The sequence below is a fragment of the Zalophus californianus genome, chromosome 15, assembly GCF_009762305.2.
Source record: "Zalophus californianus isolate mZalCal1 chromosome 15, mZalCal1.pri.v2, whole genome shotgun sequence".
Taxonomy (NCBI): Eukaryota; Metazoa; Chordata; class Mammalia; order Carnivora; family Otariidae; genus Zalophus; species Zalophus californianus.
The window spans coordinates 84,214,825-84,241,955 of NC_045609.1; the positions used below are offsets into that span (position 1 = coordinate 84,214,825).

General features: G+C 46.8%; 1 protein-coding gene across 3 annotated transcripts; it reads right to left on the reverse strand.

Moving 5' to 3' along the window:
• On the reverse strand, positions 1–26,848 carry MKI67 (marker of proliferation Ki-67). 3 transcript variants are annotated; one of them, XM_027596752.2, is made up of 15 exons: positions 26,693–26,848; positions 26,053–26,232; positions 22,709–22,787; positions 22,480–22,595; positions 19,555–19,621; positions 17,354–17,399; positions 15,778–16,698; positions 14,178–14,347; positions 12,521–12,839; positions 12,312–12,430; positions 12,042–12,213; positions 10,077–10,232; positions 3,323–9,036; positions 1,839–2,282; positions 1–174 (listed from the first exon to the last, which is right to left on the reverse strand). In XM_027596752.2, exons 2-15 carry the CDS (start codon positions 26,142–26,144, stop codon positions 109–111), a joined length of 8,481 nt encoding a protein of 2,826 aa, XP_027452553.2. In that variant the 5' UTR covers positions 26,145–26,232; positions 26,693–26,848; the 3' UTR covers positions 1–108. The 3 variants fall into 3 exon arrangements, with proteins under 3 accessions (XP_027452553.2, XP_027452552.2, XP_027452554.2); XM_027596751.2 differs by having other exon boundaries at positions 15,778–16,860; XM_027596753.2 differs by lacking the exon at positions 15,778–16,698.
• Between the last annotated feature and the right edge of the window lie 283 nt (positions 26,849–27,131).

Sequence of the window (27,131 nt, forward strand, 5' to 3'; positions counted from 1 at the left end):
TTCTTTACAAAATTCCCTTTTATATTTACCCAAATATTGTACTAGAATATATCATTAAACTGAACTTGTTACTTTTTTTTTTTCTTTTTCCCCTTTTCAACTTCGTAGCTAAATATCTTCATTGTCCCGATGACTTCTGGTTCTTAATTTCTTGATGCCCCCATTGTCATTATCCTGTTTGGGAAGAAAAATAGAACTCTTAAGTAGCTGAAAAGAACAATTTTTCGTAACCAAATCTGCAAAAACCCAAATCCTTACTAGGTGTGATGCAGGCCTTTAGTTTTAGGAAATTAATTTTAAGGTTGGAAATGAGTTTTGAGATGTGCTCTGTGAAAGTTGCTTTTGTTCTTTAAAATCTTGTTACTATAAATTTAAATAGGAAGCTTTGTAAGTTGTTTTTAAGTTAATACATAATAAAAAAAGAAAGAAAACTTCCACACAAATACACATTTTTTTTCACTAATTAAAAAATACCACTCAAAAAAGTGAATTCAAATGTATAAACAGGACAAGACGTTTTGGGTCTTCTAAGTAATCTGTGTGTGTGAAGCGGACAATGTCTCCAAGCTCGGTGAGTGTGACCACCGGCCGCACCTGCTCCCGAAGGAGCTAAGAGAAGGCTCATCCTTCTGGACAATCAGATAAAACGAGAGACCACCCACCTTCTCAGAACCAGCGGGGTGTCCGCTCCTGGTTTACACCCTCCCCTGACCCAACGGCCCATGAGAGGCAGACCCCACCAGGGACCTCACCAAGCGATCTTTCACACGACACTGAGGGGAGGGAAAGGTGAGGAAAACAAAAGGCAAGAATTGAAAAAAATCAAAGGCTGGGTTTGAAAGCAAATGCCTGGAAATCCTTGAACACTGACGGAAGGTGTCCCCAGCTGCGGTGCAGATGCTCATCCCATGACCGAAATATCAGGAAACGGTCAAGGTGAAGACCCACACGCGGAGGACGAGAGGATGGGCGCTACATGAGCTAATAAAGGGCTGGGTGGAGTCCACTCTGTTCTCGCTGACCACAGTCACCTGCTCTGTCCCTGCTCCCTCACAGCTCAAAGGGGGGCAGGGGTGCCCAATGACACCTCGGATAGTACCATCACCCCCACTCCAGCTCGCAGGAAACAGATCTCTTCTGCTTTTGCAGCCGGCACCGAACCAACGGTGAAGCAGGAAGGTCGCCCGTGCGGGTTAGAGGAGTAGCCCACAGCACCACCGGCCTCTCGGCTCGAAATGCGCGCTCAGAGATTCATACCACTCCCAGGAAGGGAGCTGTGGAAGCCCGTTCTTTCAAACTCACAAAATCAAGTATTCCGCAGAAGGACACTGACCGAATTTAAGCACGTGCTGCGGATTTAGTCACATGGCAGACGGCTCACGTGCTGCTCAAGGTGACATAACATTAGCAGGCGTCGCATACCACTCGCCGTGGGACACTTCTCAGAACTCCTGGGAAAGCCAGACAGGACCGCCTTTCTGCTTTAGTAAGTTCTGCTGAACTAATGGGGAAACTGAGGACCTTGACCTAGAATTTTCTTACGGGATACGTTGCAGGCAGTCAGAAAGTACTGACGGCATAAACTCCTGGCTCTTCCTGGATGGTGTCTTCAAAACGTCAGTTTTCTATCGGAAGTGGAGACAGATACAGCTGAATTCAGCTACGACAAAATGCATGGTGTAGACTCGTGCTTCCTACACCGGTATAACTAGGAGTCCGCAGCGTGTTATAGGTCGTGTTTTGTTTGCTTCTGCACACGGGGCCAAAATGATATTGCAATACTCTATGCTCACACACACACACACACACACACAAAAGGAAAACAGCAAATTACTTGCCTTTTTTATATTTTCAGCACATCTCTTGGCGCTCCGAGTTACCCTCTGTTGGGGTTCGCTCTCTGAAGCATTTCCTCCAGTAGGGACTGTAATTTTTCTGGATCTCAAACACATGGGGTCTGAAGGTTGCCTGACTTCTTCCTCCTGCTTCTTCCCAGAGACACCCACTCTTTTCTCCCTTTGCTTCTCCTTGGCTATGTCAGGCGAGGGCATCTGACCCAGTCTGGCAGACCTCAGACACATTCTGCTTTCATGGGCTTTGCCCCCAGATGTCGAATTCTTGGCTTGGTCTTCTGGGCTTTGTAACGTTGTCTCTTGGGACATCTTCAGGGGCTTCTTGTCACTTCTCTTCGTTTTCGGCTTTTCTGCTGCTGTTATAACAGGCTCGGGTCTTTCCTCTTCTGCTTCAGTTTTATTTGGATGTCTAGAGCGCAGGGACATTCCCTAAAAGTGTCAAGACATCCACAACATGCCACTCGTGAGTAATACAATTCTCACAGTCCAACATGGAGAGAGAGAGAGAGGATCAAAGTGAACTTAGGGGCACCTGGGTGGCTCAGTCGGTTAAGTGGCTGCCTTCAGCTCGGGTCATGCTCCCAGGGTCCTGGAATCGAGCCCCATGTCAGGCTCCCTGCTCAGCGGGGAGCCTGCTTCTCCCTCTGCCTGCCGCTCTGCCTACTTGTGCTCTCTATCCCTCGGTCAAAACTAAATAAATAGACTCTTTAAACAAACAAACAAAGTGAACTTAAAAAGAATTCGCTTGAAAAGTTAACAGTCGTTTTCGAAGCTGCCAGGAATCACTTTGTTCCAGGGAGAAATCCTCTCTACTGGTAAACCGTGAATAAGGAATTCGGTCTCAATTTCCATCACCATATCTGAGTGTCATATATGTCAAATGGGATTACAACAAGCATTTAAAAAACACTCTAGAAAAATGCCCCCTTTTCAAGCAGTGAATGATTTCCTAATCCTTTCCCAATCCTTGCTGGAGCAGGACGGGAGAACCGCAATTTCTGGCACTGGATTTACAAACTTCTCTCCGTGCAGGAGTAACTCCCCCTACCTCACAAGCCTGACAGGTAGGTTGTTCTCAGGACGCAAATACCCACGAGGATTGTCTAAACGCGTAAAGACTGACACAGATACCACTCCCCCCCAGTGCTCCTGCTTGTGGGGTCGGGAACAACAACACAGGACTGAGCTCCCCCCTTTTCTCAGCACCTTTCCCACCTCTGCAGATGAGCATAACTCAACCAGTTCCTGAGAAACTCTTGTCAAAATTCTTAGTTAATTTTTACTATTTTCCCCAACTTGTCTATTCTCTCTGTAAATCCCCAAAGGATTCTTTATCCTGGTCTGCAGTTATTCAGTGTGGAACGCAGACCCCTTTGGGAAAAGATACTCATATATACCTTCAAGCTACGAACAAACGTTAGCCCCCAGTGGAGAACCCCATCCAAGATGGCATATCCACCCAGCATCACCTGATGTGCAGGGGTCGTCCTTCCTGCTTCTCTTGCCCTCGTTTTAATCTCCCTGCTGCTCCTTGGCCGGTCTCGCAGGAGTTCCATCCTTTCTGCCACGACCCGCAGCCTCTTCTTCGCTGTCGGGGGCTCGGGCGGGTCACACCCCTCTGTGGGAGCCCTCCTCCTCCTCTTCGGTGCTGGCTTCCCCTCGGCAGCGCCCTGCGCAGGGGTCACGGATCGCAGCCTCTTGGCTCCTGCCGAACCTTCTTCCGTTCCTCCTTTCCTCTTGGAGGGCAGGGAAACGCCGCCTTCACTCCCAGATTCGATGGGCTCTCTGTGGGCCTGCAGGTCTGCCACGGCTCTTACTCTACGGGCCCTGAGGCCTCTTTGCAAAACGGTCGCGGGTTTCCTCCTGCCTGGAGTTTGCTCCGGAGCATCCTTAGGGCTACCCTCGGCCTTTCCCGGTTCCTTGCTGTGGTCCCGCACTGGGGACGACTCTTTGAAACTGGCCAGGTCTTCCAGGGGCTGGGCCGTTTCCTTAGGTGCTCTTAGCCGGCTTTTCCTGAGCATTACATTCTCCGCAGGGCTCAGTGTCTGCTTTGCAGTTTTTTTCAACAATTTGACATCGTCATCAGCACCTCCTGGTTCTCTGTGTGAGTGTGCGTTTCCCCCACACGTTCGGGTGGACTTCCCGAGAGCAGAGGGCTCTTCCTTTACGTCCGCTTGCTGGGGAGAGGTCTTGAGTCGCCTCCTTCTACTTGTTGGCTTGTTGACTGCATCTGCTAGTGGAGATTTGCAGGGGACTGTTGTGGTTTTGTCATCAGCCATAGGGTCCTGGGTGTGCTCTGGGGTTTGGAAGAGCTCTCTGAGGCCAGCCAGGTCTTCTAAGGACTGGACATTTTTCTTGGGTATTCTTGACTGCTTCTTGCTTCCAGTTACATTTTCCGCAGAGTCCAGTGTCTGCTTTGCAGTTTTATTCAACAGTTTGATATTTTCATCAGCACCTCCTGATTCTCTGTGGGAGTGTGCGTTTCCTCCCCGTGTTCGGGTGGACTTCCTGAGAGCGGAGGCCTCTTCCTTTACGTCCGCTTGCTGGGGAGAGGTCTTGAGTCGCCTCCTTCTACTTGTTGGCTTGTTGACTGGATCTGCTGCTGGAGATTTGCAGGGGACTGTTGTGGTTTTGTCATCAGTCACTGGGTCTGGGGTATGCTCTGGGGTTTGGAACAGCTCTTTGAGACCAACCAGATCTTCTAGGGAACGGACCATTTTCTTGGGTGCTCTCGACCGCCTCTTGCTTCCAGTTACATTTTCTGCAGAATCCAGTTTCTGCTTTGGGGTTTCCTTGAACAATCTGATGGCTGCATCAGCACCTCCTGGTTCTCTGTGTGTGTGTGTGGCTTCCCCTGGCATTTGGATGGGCTCTGTGAGAGGTGAGAGCTCCTTCGCTACATCTACCTTCCCCAGAGGTATCTTCAGACGTCTCTTCATGTGGGTTGGTGTGGTGACTGTTTCTGCTAGTGGAGATCTGCCAGGCATTATTGCGGTTTTGACAATAGCTGCTGGTTCCTTGGTGTGCTCTGGGGTTTGGAAGAGCTCTTTAAAACCGACCATGTCTTCTAGGAACTGGGCCTTTTCTTTCCCTCTTCTTTTCCACTTCTTGCTTCCGGTTAGATTTTCTACACAGTCTAGCTTCTTCTCTGGAGTTTCCTTAGACAATTTGATGTCTTCATCACCACCACCTGGTTCTGTGTACGAGAGCACGGTTTTCTTTGGTGTTCCGGTGGGCTTCCCTAGAGCTAAGGGCTCTTCCTCTATGTCCACTTTCTGGAGAGGGGTCTCGAGCTGCCTCTTTCTACTTGTTGGTGTGTTGACCGGTTCCGCTAGTGGAGATTGGCAGGGGACTTTGGTGGTTATGCCGTCTGTCCTTGGTTTATCTGTGTGGTTTGGTGTTTGGAAGAGCTCTCTGAGGCCAGCCAGGTCTTCTAAGGACTGGGCATTTCTCTTGGGTGTTCTTGACCGCCTCTTGCTTCCAGTTACATTTTCTGCAGAGTCCAGTGTCTGCTTTGGAGTTCTGTGGAACAATCTGGTGTCTTCATCACCGCCTGCTGGTTCTCTGTGTGAGTGTGTGCTTTCCCCTGGAGTTTGGGTGGGCTTCCTGAGATCCTTCTCTAGGTCCACTTTCTGGAGAGGGGTTTTGAGCTGCCTCCTTTTACTTGTTGGTGTGTTGACTGGATCTGCTAGTGGTGATTTCCAGGGGACTTTGGTGGTTTTGTCATCAGTCACTGGGTCCTGGGTGTGCTCTGGGGATTGGAAGAGCTCTCTGAGGCCAGCCAGGTCTTCTAAGGACTGGGCAATTCTCTTGGGCGTTCTTGACTGCCTCTTGCTTCCAGTTATATTTTCTGCAGAGTCCAGTGTCTGCTTTGGAGCTTCCTTGAACAATTTGATGTCTTCATCACCATTTCCTTGCTCTCCGTGTGATTGCGTGCTTTCCCCTGGGGTTCGGGTGGACCTCCTGAGAGTTGATGGCTCTTCCTCTATGTCCACTTTCTGGGGAGAGGTCTTGAGTTGACGCCTCCAACTGGTTGGTGTGTTGACCGGTTCTGCTAGTGGAGATTTGCGGGGTACTTTAGTGGTTTTGCTGTCAGTCCTTGGTTTATCTGTGTGGTTTGGTGTTTGGAAGAGCTCTCTGAGGCCAGTCAGGTCTTCTAAGGACTGGGCATTTCTCTTGGGCGTTCTTGACCGCCTCTTGCTTCCAGTTACATTTTCTGCAGAGTCCAGTGTCTGCTTTGGAGCTTCCTTGAACAATTTGATGTCTTCATCACCATTTCCTGGTTCTCCGTGTGAATGCGTGCTTTCCCCTGGGGTTCGGGTGGACTTCCTGAGAACTGATGGCTCTTCCTCTATGTCCACTTTCTGGGGAGAGGTCTTGAGTTGATGCCTCCAACTGGTTGGTGTGTTGACTGGTTCTGCTAGTGGAGATTTGCAGGGGACTTTGGTGGTTTTGCTGTCAGTCCTTGGTTTATCTGTGTGATTTGGTGTTTGGAAGAGCTCTCTGAGGCCAGCCAGGTCTTCTAAGGACTGGGCATTTCTCTTGGGCGTTCTTGACTGCCTCTTGCTTCCAGTTACATTTTCTGCAGGGTTCAGTTTCTGCTTTGGGGTTTCTTTGAACAATCTGGTATCTTCATCACCACCTCCTGGTTCTCTGTGTGAGTATGTGCTTTCCCCTGGAGTTTGGGTGGGCTTCCTGAGATCCTTCTCTAGGTCCACTTTCTGGAGAGGGGTCTTGAGCTGCCTCCTTTTACTTGTTGGTGTGTAGACTGGTTCCGCTAGTGGAGATTTGCAGGGGACTTTGGTGGTTTTGTCCTCAGCCATCGGTTTATCTGTGTGGTTTGGTGTTTGGAAGAGCTCTCTGAGGCCAGCCAGGTCTTCTAAGGACGGGACATTTTTCTTAGGTGTTCTTGACCGCCTCTTGCTTCCAGTTCTATTTTCTGCAGAGTCCAGTGTCCACTTTGGAGTTCTGTCAAACAATCTGATGTCTTCATCACTGCCTCCTGGTTCTCTGTATAAAGGCACGCTTTCCCCCTCCATTTGGGTGGGCTTCCTGAGAGAGGAGGGCTCTTCCTCTAGGTCCACTTTCTGGCGAGGGATCTTGAGCTGCCTCCTTTTCCTTGTTGGTGTGTTGACTGGATCTGCTAGTGGTGATTTCCAGGGGACTTTGGTGGTTTTGTCATCAGTCACTGGGTCCTGGGTGTGCTCTGGGGATTGGAAGAGCTCTCTGAGGCCAGTCAGGTCTTCTAAGGACTGGACATTTCTCTTGGGCGTTCTTGACCGCCTCTTGCTTCCAGTTACATTTTCTGCAGAGTCCAGTGTCTGCTTTGGAGCTTCCTTGAACAATTTGATGTCTTCATCACCATTTCCTGGTTCTCCGTGTGATTGCGTGCTTTCCCCTGGGGTTCGGGTGGACTTCCTGAGAACTGATGGCTCTTCTTCTATGTCCACTTTCTGGGGAGAGGTCTTGAGTTGACGCCTCCAACTGGTTGGTGTGTTGACTGGTTCTGCTAGTGGAGATTTGCAGGGGACTTTGGTGGTTTTGCTGTCAGTCCTTGGTTTATCTGTGTGATTTGGTGTTTGGAAGAGCTCTCTGAGGCCAGCCAGGTCTTCTAAGGACTGGGCATTTCTCTTGGGCGTTCTTGACTGCCTCTTGCTTCCAGTTACATTTTCTGCAGGGTTCAGTTTCTGCTTTGGGGTTTCTTTGAACAATCTGGTATCTTCATCACCACCTCCTGGTTCTCTGTGTGAGTATGTGCTTTCCCCTGGAGTTTGGGTGGGCTTCCTGAGATCCTTCTCTAGGTCCACTTTCTGGAGAGGGGTCTTGAGCTGCCTCCTTTTACTTGTTGGTGTGTAGACTGGTTCCGCTAGTGGAGATTTGCAGGGGACTTTGGTGGTTTTGTCCTCAGCCATCGGTTTATCTGTGTGGTTTGGTGTTTGGAAGAGCTCTCTGAGGCCAGCCAGGTCTTCTAAGGACGGGACATTTTTCTTCGGTGTTCTTGACCGCCTCTTGCTTCCAGTTACATTTTCTGCAGAGTCCAGTGTCTGCTTTGGAGTTTCCTTGAACAATTTGATGTCTTCATCACCATCGCCTGGTTCTCTGTATGAGAGCATGGTTTTCCTTGGTGTTTGTGTGGGCTTCCTGAGAGCTGAGGGCTCTTCCTCTATGTCCACTTTCTGGAGAGGGGTCTCAAGCTGCCTCTTTCTACTTGTTGGTGTGTTGACTGGTTCCACTAATGGAGATTTGCAGGGTACTTTGGTGGTTTTGCCATCAGTCCTTGGTTTATCTGTGTGGTTTGGTGTTTGGAAGGGCTCTCTGAGGCCAGCCAGGTCTTCTAAGGACTGGGCATTTCTCTTGGGCGTTCTTGACCGCCTCTTGCTTCCAGTTACATTTTCTGCAGAGTCCAGTGTCTGCTTTGGAGTTCTGTTCAACAATGTGATGTCTTCGTCACCATCTCCTGGTTCTCCGTGTGAAGGGATGCTTCCCCCCGACTTTCGGATGGACTTCCTGAGAGTTGAGGGCTCTTCATCTAGGTCCACTTTCTGGGGAGAGGTCTTGAGTTGTATGTTCATCCTGGTTGGCATGCCAACTAGTTCTGGCTTTAAAGATTTCTGGCACTTTTCTGCAGTTTTGTTTCCCACATCCATTGTTTCCTGGGCTTGAGTGGGGGCCTGGGGGAGACCTTGGATGCCTCCTAGGTCTTCCTTGGGTTCTGTGTCCTGCTGTCTCTTGAGGGTGGTCAGGTCTGCTATTGGTTCCCATTTTTGCTCTGAATATCTTCTCGATCTCCTCACAGCTACCGTGTTTTCAGAACTGTCTTCTGATTTGATAGCTTTCTCACATGCTTCAAAACAGCTCTCCTGTTCCTCCGTCGCTCCCTCAGGTTTCTGTCCTCGCTGTGGAGTTTTCCTCAGATGTCGCCCTGAAGTGTTCTCAGCAGGGTCTGTGTTTGCTTCTTTGTCCCTGTGCCCTGGACCTGGCATCTGTGTATTTCTGAGCTCTGAGGACCTTCGGAACCTGTTTGCACTTAATGCCGCCTTCAGAGGCTCTGCTTCCGATCCTCGAGTTTTTTCGATGTTTGTGTTTACTCTAATAGCCGGTCGTCTGAGGGCAGGGCTGGCAGGCATCCTTTGATCGGATGGCTCTCGTGGAGCATTCTGAGTCATGGGGAATACATTCTCTCCTACAGGAAACAAAAACACACATGAGAGATAGATTCTCTTCCCTGTGTTGTGCCAATTTGGTATTTTACCTTTATGAAATACTGCGGAAGAGTCAATAATTCAGCCCCCTAACCAGCCAGCTAAGCTTATGAAGCTGGCTACTTACGTGGCCATACATCTTTCTTAAGTATGAACCACGCACACTTAGGAATAATGTTATCTGGTGACAGACGGTGGGGTCATACTGAGGTGGTGGTTCTGATCTACAGGGATCAGATAAACGAAAAAAAAATTCCTTAAGAACGGTCTCCTGAAGGCCGCCGCACTGTGTCTCAGGCACCCGAACACGGACATTTTCTTCAAGCACAAGAAGCAAACAGCTATTTCTGCTGTTGAACCATCCACACCGTAACATGGCTTATGCTCAGTATGCGTGGGGTCCATACTGCACAGGAAACACGTGCTGTTCAGCAGAGGGGACACTGTGAGTGAAAACTGTTCCCTCTAGGACAGGCAGTGGGTAACCAGTACTCAGTGAGAGAGCAAGACAGACTCATTTCTCCCATCTGGGGCTCATGCCGCGGCCCAGGCCATCCAGAACGTCAGCAGCGACAATTGCACCGTGCACACATTATCTTTCTCTTTGGTTATTTACAGTTATTTTGAGTTTGAGAAATTTACCTAACTACGATGAGAGATCATGCCACTTCTCTGCTGGTCAACCTCTTTAAATGAAAAAGGCAGATGTGTACACAGGTAGTTTGCAATTATTAAGCTACTGTATTAAAATTATTAATACAATTATTAATTACAATTATTAAAAATGTTATTATTACAATTATTCCTTTTTATGCCACTTGCTAAATACCAATGTTAGTTCAACTGCTAAAAGGAATTTCCTCTAAACATGACAGAACAGAGAAGCTGCAAATGGTATTTTTTCGGGAGTATCTATTGTAGAGAAATAATACAGCATCTGTTTAAAAAATAATAATACCAATTACAATAACTACTGAATAAAACATCAGAGTGCAGGAAAAAAACAAAACAGTAAACCAACCAAAAGTTTCTGAAGTGCACAGCAGAGGTTTTTCTCCTGAATTAGGTACTTGAAACTTTTTTCCAAGGAAATCCTCTGAATTTGAAAAAGCGTTGGGACATGGGCTCATTATCTGTGGCTTCACTTTCGCCGGAGTCTTGAACATTTCAGTTAACCCTGTGATGTGAGAATATTGGAAAAGCAATTAGCATATTGCTCCTATGTGCCAACAGGCATGCCAGTCCTCAGATACAGCAGAGGAAGTGGCAGAGAGAGAACAAGGAATCCCTCCCTAGAATTCTTGGGAGACAGGGTCATGTATTAATAATGAACTCATTTTGTTGAAGAGCAATGAGAAGCTAGAATTGTATCTTCTTTGCTTTTCCTCTTGGTGAGAAAATCTAAGGAAGGCAGTTGACATCTCAGTCTTGGACCATTGCCCTGATCCTGAACTCTGGCCGGGAGAGAGACTGGCGCCCCCGTGCCTCCCCTCCAGACATCTGGAAACCCAGTGACCTCATGCTTCCTTGAAAAATCCTAACTTATGTAGACCTGGGTTTTATGTACAAATAAAACATGCCCAATTTTTGAAAAATGACATCCACGGGGCTGCCCATTAATAGTATTGTCAAGTGATAATATCACTATGCTTTCATTTTAACACCAAAAAGTAATATTGACACAATAGAAGAAAAGAAGCATACAGTTCTTTAGATGGAAGATTTATCTTTCTGAAACACTCACTCACATTTCCTCTTTTCTCATTCTGCCATCAATGGATCAAAATGCTCTGTCTGGCATCTGTTTGCAAGGCCTGTTTTGAGGGCCCTCAAATCAGCCCGTTCACTTAAAAATCTCATCCCTCTGCCCGTGTTCAGGCCTTCCTTAAAATACCCAGGATCCAGTTTTCTGCACAGATTGATGTTTTCATGAAAGTTACTCACACCAAGGGGTGGAAGTCGTTTGACTTCCACTGTCCTGGTCCTGGGTACTGAGTATATAAATTTCTATTAATTTTAGCTTAAAAATATTTTTGAGAATTGGTTTTTAATGCTTCATAACATCGCTGTTAGTTACACTCATACCTAATTTACAAGGATACACGTATGTGCATATGTCTGCCTATCAGGTGGCATATACTCGAAACTGTTTTCTCATTGAGCATGCTATCAAAACTGGCTACAAAGGTTCTGCATTTTTGTGGTTTGTTTTTTTAAAAAGCTGAATGTATTGGTCCAACTATGACTGTAATCACAGGGCACCTTATTTGGGTTCTACAGAGCAATACAACTATTGCATCTTAAAATATGCCAGGAAATAAGAACAAGAATCCATCTAATGGGAGATGGAATCAAGTCTCAGCTCCCTCCAGAAATGCTCGAGGCAGAAACCAGTGGTCAAACTGCGTGGCATGAAATCCCAACCCTGGGCTCTTGCCTTGATTCTAACCTAGAGCAACCACAAGGAAGTCACATCCCACTTTTGCCGAGAATGGAAACACTGGCTCAGCTACTGATGCTTGAGGGAAACCTTACAGGCCTTTGTTTTAAGACACAGTTAAGTTTCACGCAAGCGAAGAAAAGCATGAAGCAGCGAAATATTGCTCAAACCAATGGCTCTAACTTTGCAGCCATCAATGAGTAGCGATGCAGGGAAAGGGCAACTTTAAGGGCAAGCCTGCTCCCTTCAGCATAAAGAAGCTTCCAGTTCTCCATACCGGTACTGCAATCCAAGGTAAAGTTGTACATTTCCCATTCCTACCTGCTTCGTGCAGGACTCATGATCCCCCTTATTATCGGGGACCTGTTCTTGGTCTCCAATCCAGCCTTCTCTTCCTTGAACCGTCACCGCCCCAGGAAGTCGACTAAAATGTTTATCCTCCCAAAACTCATTCACAGTAGATACAACTATAGGACCCCCATCCACATCCTCCCACGAAGAAGGATCAGAGGGCTATCGTTTATAAGACCCAAGCTAGGTTTTTACCTGAAAGATCTTCATTAAAGTCCATTTTTTTGTTGAATACAAAGCTGTTGAGCATTCTGTAGGGCCGAGCGGGCACGTTTACTTTCTCAATGTGAGCTTTCCCTATTATTATGGTACAAGGAGAATTGGCATGGCCTGTGCTAAATTGATTGTGAACATCGCTAACAGCCTTCTGGAAAAAAATATAACAAGATGAACAAAATGTCAAAGCATAAATGCACAGTCCACGGAATCATACAGAAGAGACTGGGCTCAAAGGGCAACTCCTACCTTTGGAGTATTCATTCTCCTCTGCCTTTTGCTCAGCTGCCTTTGGGGGCCATGTTTAACCACTCTAGCTTGTGTTTGTTTGGCTCCGAGTTTTACGACATCTGCCCACGATTTTGCCACTGTCAGAAGGAGAAAGTGTTGAAATGTTTCCAAACTCGTATTCGTGAGAAAATGAACCTGACGACATTATCTGCCAACACAACACTCACCGATTAAATTGGCTTCAGAAGCACCACTCCTTCTTTTGGAAAAAATCCTCTGCAAGATCTCATGTTGGCTTCGATCGATGGAAGTTCTCTTTGAAGGCAAGGTACCGCTCTTCCTCCCTCCCCTCTTGGGAATGTCTGTATGATGAGATTTGCTGCCACTGGAGACCGAGGACACCTTGCATGACCTACGGCGGGCGTCATTTGCAACTGGAGAAGTTTGCGTCGGATTCTGAGCTGGAGATCCTTTACACTGGTCTTGTGCAGTCACTTCCAAACAGATTTCCGAAGAATCTTCTTTTCTTGATGGTTGAGGGTATTCCTGATGAGATTTAAATATTCATAAGAAACCTTACCACAAATATAACATCTCTGTAGTGAATGTGAAAACCCTACCCAATTAAGAATTGTTTTTTCAGAGATTTTATTTATTTACTTGCCAGAGAGAGAGCACACAAGCAGGGGGAGCAGCAGAGGGAGAGGGAGAAGCAGGCTCCCTGCTGAGCAGGAAGCCTGACAAGGGGGCTCAATCCCAGGACCTTGGGATCATGACCTGAACCGAATGAAGGCAGATGCTTAACCAACTGAGCCACCCAAGTGTCCCCCCATTAAGGAGTTTAGCTGTTTAAATCTTGAAGCACCAAACATTTCAACCACTGTCAAGTATCAGGTAGAAATAGGAGTCGGTCCCCCTCATTTAAGAAATAAAAAGGATGGGAAAAAAAACAGTGAACAAGTGTTAATTGGGGTATTTTGGGTAGAAAGGCAGAAGGAACCTCCCAAGGAGTGACAAGTGAGTGTGCTCTGATCTGAATTGGAGAAAAACACCATCTGTAGGTGTCTAATCCAGCTTCGGTCTACACAGAAGGGGGGCTGCTCATTTCTGGGAGCCCATATAAAATGGAAAAGGAGCCAGGCATACCTTACACTCCTTTAGGTTTGAAAAGAAATTAAAGACTGCCCAGGCCCTCTGACGAGGATGAGCCGTGAGGCCCTACCTTTCTAGAGACCGCAAATCAGGAGGACAACAGAGCCTAGCGTAGGTGATTAAAAGTTCTAAATAGCTGATGGTCAAAATCATGGGTGTGTTGCCACTCAAGATTTTCCTTTTCACCTTATAATTCTTAAAAGAAAAAAAAAATGCCTTATGGTTATGTGTCATGATGTCTCCAGATTCTTTGTAATTGCTTCTGTGTCTTTTTTAAAGATTTTGTTTATTTATTTTGAGAATGACAGAGCCAGAGAGCACACAAGTGGGTGGAGGGCCAGAGGCAGAGGGAGAATCTCCAGCAGATGCCCCAGTTGAGCACGGAGCCGGACTCGGGGCTCGATCTCACGACCCTGAGATGGTAACCTGAGCCGAAATCAGGAGTCAGACGCTTAACCGACAGAACCACCCAGGTGTCCCTTTAATTGCTAGTCTTTACTGAACCCCGCAGGGATCTCCTGTGAGTCTGGCTGGCAGGGCGGCCCTGTAGGAGGCAGCCCTGAGGACTCGCCTGTCCTCAGCCCCTTAGAATCATGCTTCGAAGCCCAGTGAAGGAGCTCTCCTTTAGATTTTTTAATTTTTACTATTTTATTAGAAAGAGAAAGTCTTCATAGTAATTGTGCTGGTGTGGGGAGTTCGAAAGAGTACGATGATACGGGCTGCCCAACATACCTTGATGATTTTCTTCAGGACAGGTGGAGTGTGGCTGGTGAGAGAACTTCTCGGTGTTTCTCCTCTCTTAAGAGGTGTATTAGGAGGTAAGTTCTCATCAAATAACTCCGGCTTCAGACAGCCACCAAAGGAGACCCGCCTCCTTTTTAGGGGTGTTCCCTCAATCTTATCTAAAATAAGGAATACAAATGTGGAGAGAGAATGAAAGACGTACGCTTATATAGACTCGTTACACTCGTGAAGACTGTTAAAGACAAACCACTGGTACAGTCCACTGAAAGCTAACATCATGGCACTTCGTCCCTTTGTCATGCTGAGGGCGCTGGAGCTGCTTCAAGGGCTCAGGAAAGATCCAGGGACAAACCAACAAAACAATGTCAAGTCCCAACTGGATAGGACAAAGATTTTCTACAAAAGGGTGAAAAATCCTGTGTGGACAGAGCTTGATAAAGGGATTGGTCTGGACCGGTGGCTTCCACATGGGAGCAGGGCAATGACGGAGATGGAAGTCTCCGCAGTGACCCGGGAGGGCCTTTTCAAAAGCCACCTATGAACTCGGGCCTCATCCAGACCTACCTAGTGAGAAGTCACGAACTTGACAACTTCTCCAGGTAGTTCGAATCGGCAATTCATGAGTCCCAACCCCACCTCACATCCTTGTGAACCAGCACGCCACAGAAATCCCTCGTCTAAGTGGTGCCCCTTTCGGAGACTCATAGGGCCATTGTGATGGATGCGTGCGGGTCTCATTTCAGAGAGCCGCGCACCTTGGCCAAGGGCCCCTCTGCAGATCAGAGCCCGGACAGTGAGCCTGCTGCTTTAGAACATCTGCAGAGCCCCAAGAACTGCGGGCGGATGCCCGGGAGGTGCCACGCCTCCTCCAGAGGTCACCGCTCTGCCCCTCGCTGTGTCACGTGAGGCCATCAGCTTCCCTATTTGCAAGAGGGAAATCACGGGAATGCTTGTCCCCTGGGGACTCCTGCTGCCTGCTCAAAGGGTTAGTAAAAGTGTGAATGTCTGAAAAACACCTACAACAGCACCTGATGCATAAACCCCTGGGTTAGTCCAGTGTTGTATAAAGAAAACAAAACAAAAAAACTGCTAGTCGGAGACCCTGAGAAGAGTAAAAATCCCCGAGAGACGCCCTCTAATATTTAAACATTTCCAAGGGATTGATTTCCCTGGACTTCATTTACGGGAGCAGACTCATGGGCTACAGGGGCTTATGGGTCAGAATTAAAACTTGTGTGAAAAGCCATTATGCTTATTGGGCGTATCTTCCCTCCTATTTTCTCATAGGGGTAACAGGAGACTCCACCATGGTTTTGGAGCCCCTCAAAATCCCCGGCTCCCAGGGGAACCTCCCTGACCACCTGCACTTCCTCTGGAGCCCCTGGTTACAAGTCTCCGGAGGATGGGTCTATCAGAGCAGACGGTGCACATGGCTGTGTCATAAGCACACCACCGTGCCTCACAGACCGTCTACACCAGGGCCATCACTGTTGAGGGAAGGAAGGTCTCATGACTTCATATCTGGAAGTCTGTCTAGATATGCGTGAGCCCTGCGGGGGAAAATAAATGCACAGTTAAGTAAACTTACTAATGGAGTCACCAAAGTTGTTGCTATCAACTGAACTACGACCAGGGAACCCAGAGCTCGAGTGCCCGGTTGTGGTGCCCACTTTCTCAGGCTGGTGCACGGAAATGCTTTGAATCTTCCTTTCAACTTGAACGGACAATGGAGCTAAAACAGCGTGATTCTGAGTTTCCAGTTCTGTGGTAAGAATGTCCACACTGGTAGGAACACTCCCCCGCTTTTTGGAGAAGCATTTTTCTGGTGCAGCTCCAAAATTATCATCATTTTCGACTCTAGTGGGTGTCTGATTCCTGGTTAAGAACTTCCGGGGAGGAAATGTTTTGTTATCTGTCCCGAAGCCTTCCCTTTGATCCAGATTCACGGACTCACTTCCGCTGGGAACACCCATGTCTTCGCTCCGACGTTTCCGTGGGGCATTGTGTGGGGAATGTTGGACCATGGTCCTGGTTCCTGTCATCTCCTTAGGAGGGACGCTGGGACCCATGGTCTCCTTGGGAGTCTGAAGAGCCTCCTCATCCTTTCTCCTGCCCTCAGTGTGGCTAGCTCCTTGTTCTCCCAAAGCAGGGTCGGCCTTCACTGGGGCGAATCGACCCGACCTGGGCCTGGATTTCACTGAGACCAGGACTTGCGTCCCGTCTTGTAACCCACCAGAACATTCGTTCTCTGATGCACGATGACTCGGTGACCCTGATTTTTTACCGCTCTGCAGAACATTTCCTTTTTCTGATTTCACATCAAACTCTTCTTTCATGGACTCGTAAAGCTTCCTAAAGGGAGACTCATGGTTTTCACTGTTCTCAGGATGCCATGTAGAGGGGAAAGACTTCAGTTCTCCGTGACAACTCACTAAGGGTACGCTGGAACCTTCCTTAAAATCCCCGGCTGTAGGATCCACTGCATTTCTGTAGTTCTCTCTAGGAAGTTCTGAGGAACAAACAGCATTAATTGTTTTTCTAGCAGCGTGATCTTCGGGGCCACCCGAGACTGTGCCGGCTGCTTTGCCATTCCTCACGTGTCCCAGAGGACTTCCTGAGACATTTTCTTCACAGAGTTTTGAACGGGCATTGGATTCTTGAACTTTCCCATCTTGGCAATGAGTTATGAAATAAGAAACAGAAAGTTCAAGATTTTTTCAGTGATTAACACCGTGCAGTATTCAAATTTTACAACCATTTCAAATTGTCTTGTAATCTAGTTTTTCACTTAGCCTACAAATTATTTAATGCCAAAATGTGTAAGAAAAGTATTCTGATACTTGAATTATGATGCAAGCAAATAAATCACAGCAGCCTCCTATAACCAATATGAGGGATCACCTGCTATTAGTCTACTCGATTCAACTGACATCCGTGTTCAGTTCATTTATACTTGGACGCTCCAGTAAGCATGGTGCCCCACACCTCTCTTGAGGAAATGGTTAACTCGGGGCTCTGCCTATCTCTCATGTTAAGTAACACAACCTCCTAGCCTTTGTGAGCTCAGACGGAGAACGCTCGAGTTCTCGTTGTCTCTTCCTTGCCCTAGCTACAAAGAGAGCTGATCTTGCAGGATCCCAGAATAAAACCAAAAAATTACTAACCAGGGTCGGAAGTGAAGCCAGATCTTGAGACCCGATGCAGAGATTCCTGTAAATCGGCAAAATAAAGACAGCTATTTAGGTGCTTGTTCAAATATGACCAACAGTCATATTTCTGAAGATATTCTTGCTGTGGATGCTCTTCCTTACCAAACTGTTCTAATAGGAATTTTAGAGACTTTGAGAAATGAGCCAAAGACACTCAGGGGCAAGTGCCCATAGTACAAGTATTTCTTAGCTGATTTTAAAAAGTATAATGACAGAATAAGAAGCAAACTTGAAGCTCAAAACTGTTTAAATGGAACCTCAGTTGAGTTTTTCTAACTTCCTCAAACTTCTTTCTCATCACCATATGAAAGAACCAAAGCTAAAATTAAACATCACCTATGCTCAGCATCTGTGAATTACTGGGCACAGAATTATTGACTTAATACTTAGTTTTATCAGAAAGAGGCTGCAGGACCTGTGGATGAGCTGGGGCCCCACTCAGCCTGGGTGCTTGGGTCAGCAGGTGCACACGAGCCCGGATGTTCAGGCGAAAGTGAAACCAGCACATCACAGGCATTGTGCCCTCCAAGCGCAGCAGTCAGATCCAGTGCTCCTACCTGGCCCCCAACTGCTGCCTTCACAATCTGTGGAAATCTTTAGGAAGGAAAAAGTCTTTAGGAAGATTTTTTTAGGGGGTGAGGAACAACCACAGACTAACAGTGATGTAAGGTATAAAAGCTCAATGTTGCTTCAAAGGAGGAAAAGTATCTCATCTGAATTATTATGGGGAAAAAAAAAAATCACAAAATATATCCAAAGGCAAATAATTTAACTTCTCTCTTCAATCAGTTTCAGATTTCTCGGTATCTGACACGTTGCTTCTCTAACTCACCAAGTGAGGGATCAGTTTCTAATTTCCAAAACTGGAAGTTGGCCAAGGATCTTATGACTAAACAATAAAAATGAATTAAAATTTAAAACTGTGTACAGGGGTGCCCGGGTGGCTCAGTCATTAAGCGTCTGCCTTCGGCTCAGGTCATGATCCCGGGCTCCTGGGATCGAGCCCCGCATCGGGCTCCCTGCTCCACGGGAGGCCTGCTTCTCCCTCCCCCACTCCCCCTGCTTGTGTTCCCTCTCTTGCTGTGTCTCTCTCTGTCAAATAAATAAAATCTTAAAAAAAAAAAAAATATGTACAAAACATAAGCAAGCATATAAGCCCATTTTTTGTACCATTATATTCCACAGGCATAAAAAACACTGTCAAAGTGCTATAACACGTTCTCAGTATTCAGTTTCAATACTGACCTTATCACAATCCAGACAACAAACAGTTTATAGGTCTTCTAACCACTTGTAGCCCGAAGTCCAGCCTTTTGCTTGGTCCCCTAATACCTACCAACAAAGTAGGTAGAGAACCTCAAAATCTAGCTTTCCCCAAAGCCCAGTGAGGGGCAGGGTCACCATTAAGGTCATTCCTCTAAGGAGGAAGCAGCACATAGCAGGAGCAGAGATCTTCAGTTGAAGGGCTTCCCGCTAATTTCGGGTATAGGTACAATATGACTTTTTAAACCAGTGAATTACAACCTGGTCACAGGAGACCAGCTTGGGTAGCTTCCTAAAGGAGAGAAATTCTCAGGACACATCCTACTGCATCTCTAAGGATGGGCCCAGAATCGCATTCCAATAAAGCCATACTGTTTGGATGGACACAAGTAGTAAGATTCTCTCACAAGACACGGTGCAGTAATGCTCTCCCAGGGGCATGGGTTATCTCTCCATCAAAGTTAGGAAGCATCTCTGGGACTCACAGCTCTGATGTGATCCTTTCAGACGCATAAAGATGGAAGAACACAGTAACTGGGAGACAACACAAGCCACTGATCTAGTTCCCAGACTTCAAATCTATGTGATGAGCTGTCCTAACCAAAGGTTTAGAATTAGATCAGATCGTGAGATACTCCAGGAGGCTTCGGGCCAGAGTGTAAGACTGACTTAGTCCTCTCATTGTGAAAAGAAAAAAAAAAAAAGCATAGTTGTAAGTGATTTCAGTATGTCTAAATTCAACTTGTTTAAGATCTCAGGTTACCTGACCCTCTCTCTTACTGTCAAGTCACCCTCCCTTGTGAGACGTCATTCATCGACGTGCATATAAATGATTTCATAGTATCATGCAGAAGAATCAGAGGCCACAGTTGGATAATCCACCCCCCCATCACCTGTTTGCGTTTTTGTCCCGTGAATTCCGCTGACTCGCTTCTATTCTGATGACTTTCATTTTCATACCTGAAGTGCACAGAAGGACAGACACACATTCAGATTCCGGCTTTGTAACTGATGGGAAAGCCTGCTTATCTCATTAATGTCCAAGGAGCAAGGAACAAATGTCAAGTTTTATTCTAGAGATTCACCTTATTCATGGAAATAAAGGTAGAATTAGAAAAGACTTTACACTAAAAACTTGGATAGGTTGCCTCAAATTTCTTTGGCAACACTGTTGTCAGAGGTGGGGACCCAGATTAGTTTCTGAACACTGATAAGCTATGTGATTTCAACAATATCTGAGTACCTCTGTGAAAACCTGCATATGAGAGCCGATCAGATTCCCACCGGTTTATGTCCGTGGAGATCATCTGAGGGCTTTGGAAGTTCACCCGGGAAGCCGAGGCCTGAGTCACTTGGTGATGTTACCTACTGCAAGGTCACCACAGAGCCACCTGTAACTTAGGATCACTGTGAGCTTCTGTTTCCTGCCTTCCCCATCTGTAGCCGAACAAAGACTGGCACATTCTTGAAGATGTAGACAGATTTAACAACATAACACCGTCCTTCTACCAGACCCTGGGCATAATTCACAGAACCACCTGCTATGGGCATCCTGAACTTGGCCTCCGTGAGGTGGCCTGATCCGAAACAGCCGGGTGTCTGGACTTATTTCTCCTGATCGCAGAGTTCACGGTCAAGTTCTTCTTCCTAAGAACCCCTTCCCCATTCTTGTGTTGGAGGTATTTAATTATCTCACTTAATCTCAATCTGAATAGCATCTCATTTGGGGGAAGAAGTTCTGGTCTCCACTCCACATCAAATGCTTCCTACCTAGAAGTCTATTCAATAAGCATACCCTTTAAAAAGGAAGGCAAATTCACAAGCCCAGTGAAAAAGATGACCAATCGAACACATCGGAAATATGTGTTTAATGCGAATGGAGGCAGTAATGAGGTCGGCGTTTTATTGGACAACACGGATGACCAACGTGACCCTACTGTGAGCTGCCTAAAAGAGACACGAGGCACAATCAAAGGCGCCTACAGGATGAACGTGGCAGGATGGGAGAGGACACAAGCCACAGCAACGAGGAGAGAGCTGGAGAGGGCGTACGCTAACATCAGACAAAAGAGATTTCAAGATAAAAATTGCACACGAAGACCAAGCATATTTTATAATGATAAAAGGATTGCTCTACCCAGAAGATAAACCGATTGTAAAGAAAAGGGCACCTAACAGCTGGTTCCAAGAGACAATCTGAGCCTTAAGGATTATGAAAAGTTGAAAGCAATGTGCCAGAAAATATGATAATATGCAATCACTGATTAAAAAAAAAAAAGCATTACGAAAGGTACAGCATATCTCAGAAAGATAAGCGACAGAGCTTCACCTGCCAGGGCAGAATTCTAAATTTCAACACATAGTATAGCCTCAACAGAGAGACAGCAGAAACAGAAGAGCTAACAAAACAGAAAGAAAAAAAGAATCCTCAATGTGATTTCAACCCACGCACCTGAGTAAGAATCAAGGGCTACGTTACTGGGATTCTAGAGCCAGGGATTTGAATCTAACGGGTGGTCGTGGACAGAAAGCTCCCCACCCCCCTCCACCCCAACGCCGGGAGCCGTAGAACGCACATTCTTTTGGAACACACAGGAGAGATTAGTAAAAAAAAAAATCAACCACATCTGGTCATAAAGCAAGCCCTCGACTCACTTCAAAACCTGGAAATTTCCCAAACATCCGTCCAGAATGAGTAAATTGTGTATAATTGGGTATATAACTGGGATATCATTTCAATGAAATATTTAGCAGTGAGAAAGAACAAAATGGGACATCCACGCTCTGGCTCTCACAAGCCTGGGAGCAGGACTCAGCTACAAGCACATACTTCGTTGTTTCAAATTGATGGAGTTTGTTAATAAAGACAGACAAAACCAGAGCGGTTAGAGATGCATGCTTAGGTAGCAAAACTCCGAAGATTTTATGTCATCAGAAAAGCCACTCGGGTGGTTTACTTGGTGAGGGAAAGAAGCAGTGATTAGAAGAACTATTCAGAAGGTTCTGGAAATATTCTGTTAACAGCTTGGGTGGTGTATTAGTTTGCTAGGGCGGCCATCCAAAATGCCACGCACAGGTGGCTTCAACACAGAAATGCATTTTCTCACAGCTGTGGAGGCCGGAAGTCCGAGATCAAGGTGTTGGCGGGACAGTTTTCTCCTGAGGCCTCCGTCCTGGGCTGGCCAGGGCCGCCCCTGCTGCCTTCATGTGGCCATCCCTCTGAGCTCCTGCTCCCTTTCTTCTGTGTCTTTATCGCCTCTTCTTACAAGGACACCAGTCAGATTGATCAGGACCCACCCTAATGGCCCCGTTTTAACTCAATCACCTTTTTAAAGACCCTGTCTCCAAATACAGTCATATTCTGGCTTTCCGGGGCTTAAAACTTCCCTATATGAATTTTAGAAGGGACACAATTCAGTCCATAACAAATGATGATCACCCAGGTGCTCACGTCAAGATAAGCTGAGCTGGACATCTTGTCTTGTGTCTTTTCCCCAGGAGCGTCTTTTACTTTAAAATGAAACAGAAACTGAAAAATGCATGCGGCTTCACCACACTCACAACAAAAATAAGACCCCGTGAGGCTCTGGTCACCCTTCTGTGGCCCAGCTCCACGCACTCGGATCCTTGAATGTAGTCACACAAGCCCCACGTGTCATCCCTGCTACACCCTCGTGACCTCGGACTGAGAACCAGGGGTGAGAGTGCCCGCCTCAAGTGCTCTGACATCATCTGCAGCACAGAAAAGTCACAGACGTCTGCCAGGCTAGTTCTGGTGCATGAGTGTGGAGAATGACTAGCTCTTACTTTTCACCCACCTGAAGGAACGATCGACAACAGTGATCACATCTCCATGCGTTAGCCGTACAGGCTCCGTGATAACGGATCCGTTCACTTGTGTCGGATTGGTGGAGCTGAAATTAAACAATACTGCCTACAAAGTAGAAGAAAGGGGAAAATAGGTAATTGATGAATGGGTAAAAAGTGAAATGAAAAGTTAAAAAATAAAGCAAAACAAAACACAACAGATTTCAAACACCCACTTACCTCCTGCCCACTGATCTCAATTTTGCAATGCTGTTTTGACACAACAGGGAGCTGGATCCGAATGTCACATTCGATACCCCTTCGATGAAAGAAATTAAGAGTTTTAGGCTGCCACAGTTTTTTCTAGAAATTCCATGAATGCTTCAAAATAAAACAGCATTTGACCAAATGTCTGATCCATAAATGAAACAACAGAAAGTGATCATCAGTTGGGCGATGTGATGACCCGTGCATTTGGCAAACAATTTTGACAAGTATTGTATAAGCGACTATTTTAAATCTTTAAGACTTTGGGTACTTGAAAACAATTATAAGGAAAATATTAGAATACAAAACTGGATTGTCTTTACTGAAATACCTCTGCTTTTAAGACCCAAATAAGGGAGTACTTCCTATCAGTTTGGAGAACTGTAACAATTTCTGATACTCTGTGCCTTTTTTTCTAGAAAGAAAGGTTTATGTGTGTTTGTTTGCAATGTTATGTATGTTTCAAGGTTTCATCAGCACTACATGTGCTGTATTTTATACTAACACCTGTCTCTTCACATATAAAAAGACAATCACATCAGCACCTATATCACGGGGTTGTTCAAACAATGAATGAATTATACATTTCTGCCATTTGCCTGGCACATAGTCAATGCTATTTACTCATGAGCTTTCATTGTTTTAAAACTGCACTGTATTAATGGACGGATTCACAAGTCTATTATTAAAAATACAAATGCGAGCAACAAATAAGCATTATTAGATTCAACTTCACTTTCCACACAAAGAACATCAGCAGGAAGCACCATTAGGGAGAATTTCCAAACCCACGTGCAGACTAATCCAAATGGTCCTTAGTAAGTTTCCTTGGGTCTCTGAGGTTCCCTTTACTGTAAGTTTGAACAGTTACGTACTCTCCTTTCTGTTCTCAATACACTATTCTGGAGCTGGGACTCTCTCTTTCTAGAACGCCTATAAAAGATACAGTGGTATAAAATAATTGCAGAGCTGGAAGTGGACTCCCCAGGGCTGATGGACTTGGATTGTGAGTGTCAGTGTGTGCTCAGTTTCTTGTCCCTGCATAGTTGTACGGTGTCCTTGGCCTTCGTGGAGAAATGGGTTTAGTGGTTTCGGCCTGGTGTGGCAAATAGGTTGTAAAGGACAAAGCAGTACCTCAGTAGCTGTGGATATAGAGCAGTGCTGGCTGTCTGTCCATATAAAGAGAGAAATGGGCTCAGCCACAGAGGTTTAAAATATCTGCTTGTCCCCTATATTAACACTAACCCCTACATTAACCCTAACCAGATACACAGTTGGATTTTCTGTTTCACGGTCTCCTAGCCTTTCCAGCCCAGGCACTCTTGGACAAAACTTGCTCCTCGTTTGAGGTTCCGTTGTCGGGTTTCTGTGTTTGTTTTTGTGGGTGTTTGGCTCATTCCATCCGTGACCTTTGCAGGCAGCCAGACGTGATGCGGAACTTGGGTTCTAAGGTGTTTCTGGTAGTGGGGTCATTGGTTGGCAGGAGTAAGTCATGCTTTTTCTCTAAAGGGGGATGAGGGTGGTAATCCACGAGACAAGCTAAGGTGTAGTTGTTAGAAGAATTTTGCGACTGGAAATTTTAGCTTTGAGTTTTGTTGCTCTAGTTCCTAAGATAACTTGGAGATGCTGCTCATTTGTCCAGGGCTCCCTCTGACCCCTGGGAGCCCACCCATTCTCTCACTTTAAGAAAAAACAAGTAATTGTTGCAGAGCTCTCTGTATTCTGCAGCTGCCCTTTTGTAAGTACTTTTCTCAAATAAAACCATTAAAAAAAAAAAAAAAGAATATCTCTTCCTCCATATGTCACATGACCAAACACTTCTGAATGGGTTCTAAATGATAAAATCCCACATAAAAAGATATTTAATCACTGCTGTAGCATAACGAGAATTACTGACATTTAACACCAAAATGTTTATTCTTTTTCCTTTGAAGAGAAAAGAAGGTATGGGAAGTGAACAGCTACTTTAAACTAAAGAAGAGAATTTGATTTTTAGATAACAGACTATTCCAGAGAGAGAGAGAGAGAGAGAGAGAGGGAGAAAGAGACTATCTCATTAGATCTGAGAATTTGTGTGGCTGCAAACTGCTAACTAGAATCCCTACGGATCAGCGGTTCTTAACCTCAGCACCGTTGACATTCTTTACAGTAGGAGCTGTTCTGTACATTGTAGGCTCCTTAGCAGCATCCCTGACCTCTTTCATTTGATGCCGCTGGTTTGAGCCTCCCACACTGTGACATAGAAAAATGTCTCCAGACCTTGCCAGATGTCTCCTGCAGGGCAAAAGAACCATGGCTGAGAACCACTGCTTTTTATGACTCCACATTCAACCCATGCATCTGCTAGACACAGAGTGCCAGCTATTGATCAGCTCTCTCTCGCCAGACCCCTACCAGGCGCTGCGTACATCACTGTGAACCGGACAGTCCCTGTCCTTACACAGTTTAGTAGTGCGAGACACAGCCAAGGACTCATCACCCTGCATGGTGTTAGGAAAGTCCAGAGGAGTGTTCACCTAAGGGTTCTCTTTAGGTAACACTTAAACGGATATCTGAAAGTTGGAAAGGAAGCACTCACATAGGAAGATAGAACATTCCAGTCATAAAAGTTTAAGCTGGCCAAAAGCGCCAAGATGAGCAAGAGCTCGGAAAGTCTGAGGTGAGGTAGAACATGGTAAGGATGAGGTGGGTAGGACGGGGTGGGGGTACGTGGGTAGAAGGCGCTCGGGGGTCCCACCTCACAGGGCTCCACGGAGAGGGTGACTTACCACTTTATAAGAAATCCCATGTTACACACCCGGAGCAGAGTGTGCCTGTGATACTGGGACCATAGTCATTTACCACCAACACAAGCCGGCAAAAAGAAGGAAGTTCTCAAAACACTGGCAGGACTTCTCTTTTCATTTTTCCAAAAAACCAACAAGCCAAATACAGAGCCTCCTCCCCTCATTTGCTCAGTAGTGTCTCCCCACAGCCAAGGCAAGCCAAGTTTGGAGGGATTTCAGATGAACATACTGGTCATCTAAAGAATGCCTGAAGTGAATCAGGTTTTGAGAATAATCTACATTTTTCTCAATTTAAAGATTTTATCAAGTCATTTTTAAAATGTGTTTGATTAAAAAAATACTAAACTGTATAAACATTGTTTTCCAAAATCTATTTCCTAATAAACAACTATGTTACATTGACAATAGGTAGGAAAGTCCCCTGCAAATCTGGGGGCAGGAACCACTCCTAGGGTGTTTCCAGTCTGTTAATCTATGATTAGGATATTAATGTCTTTTAAACTAAATTGTCCACCCCTGTGCAGGGCTCACCTTCCAAACAAGCAGGTGCTGAGGCTCAGTGGAAAGTGGGGGCCGTCCACCCCACTTCTTTTGATGGTAACAAGGCGTCCTGTAGGACCCATTTTCTAAGCAAGATGTTGAGTATAATCCTTATAGGAAGGTCAGTCATCAGAAGGTTTGCTGAAGCAAACTTACTGCAGGAACATGCCACTGAATAAAACAGTAACAAAACACACGAGGTTGGGGGCGGGTGTTATTCTAAAAGCAAAGAGATTGGAAGTCACTTGTAAGTGACCAAATGGGCTCACATGTACAATTCGCCATGCTCCTGCCACCCTGACCCACACCTTACTTGAGCCCCAGCCAGGTCCCGGCCTGCACCCCAGAGCGCCCCCAATACCCAGTGCCCCCAAAGACCCGCGGCCAGGACGCAGTCCATCAAGGTCTGGGCTCCCGGGAGTTCCCACCGAGACCGCCTCGCCAGAGCCCCGGCCACGCTGCAGGCGCTGGTTCCGGCAGAGCAGAGGGGTGGGTCCCTAAGGCCTGGGCCCCCAGGTCCACCGGCCGCCCCCGCCCCCCGAGGTCCCCCGACAGTGGCTCACCCAGGACCAGTTGCCCGCACCGCCACCAGTGGGTCCACCGCCCTGCCAGATGCAACCCAAGTCCTCACCGGGAAAAGCCAGAGACTCGCCCACTTGCGTCCACCGCCCGCCCCTCGCTCCAGGGACGGGGACAGCCCGCGGCCACCGCCGCCGCAGTCCTCACTCCCCCCGCCGTCGCCCTCGCCGGCGACCAGTCCAGCCCAGCTGCGTCCGGGAGGTGCCCAGCGTTAGTTGCTCCGCGCGTAAAGCCGCCGCCGCGCCCTCCCGATTCAAATGAAAACAACGATTCGAATTTGGCGCTAAGCGCTGCGATTGGACGCGGCGGCGCGACGGCAGCCCAATGGGCAGGGGCGAGGGTGGGGCGGGGGCGGGGCCAGAGGGGAGGGCGCGGGCCCCGCGGGGCCGGGAGTGCGGGCTGGCGGGCGCCCGGTGCACCTGCAGAAGACAGAGGGTTCTCACCAGGGACAGAGTGAAAAAGGCGGAAATGGAACATGGTGTTACTGCCAG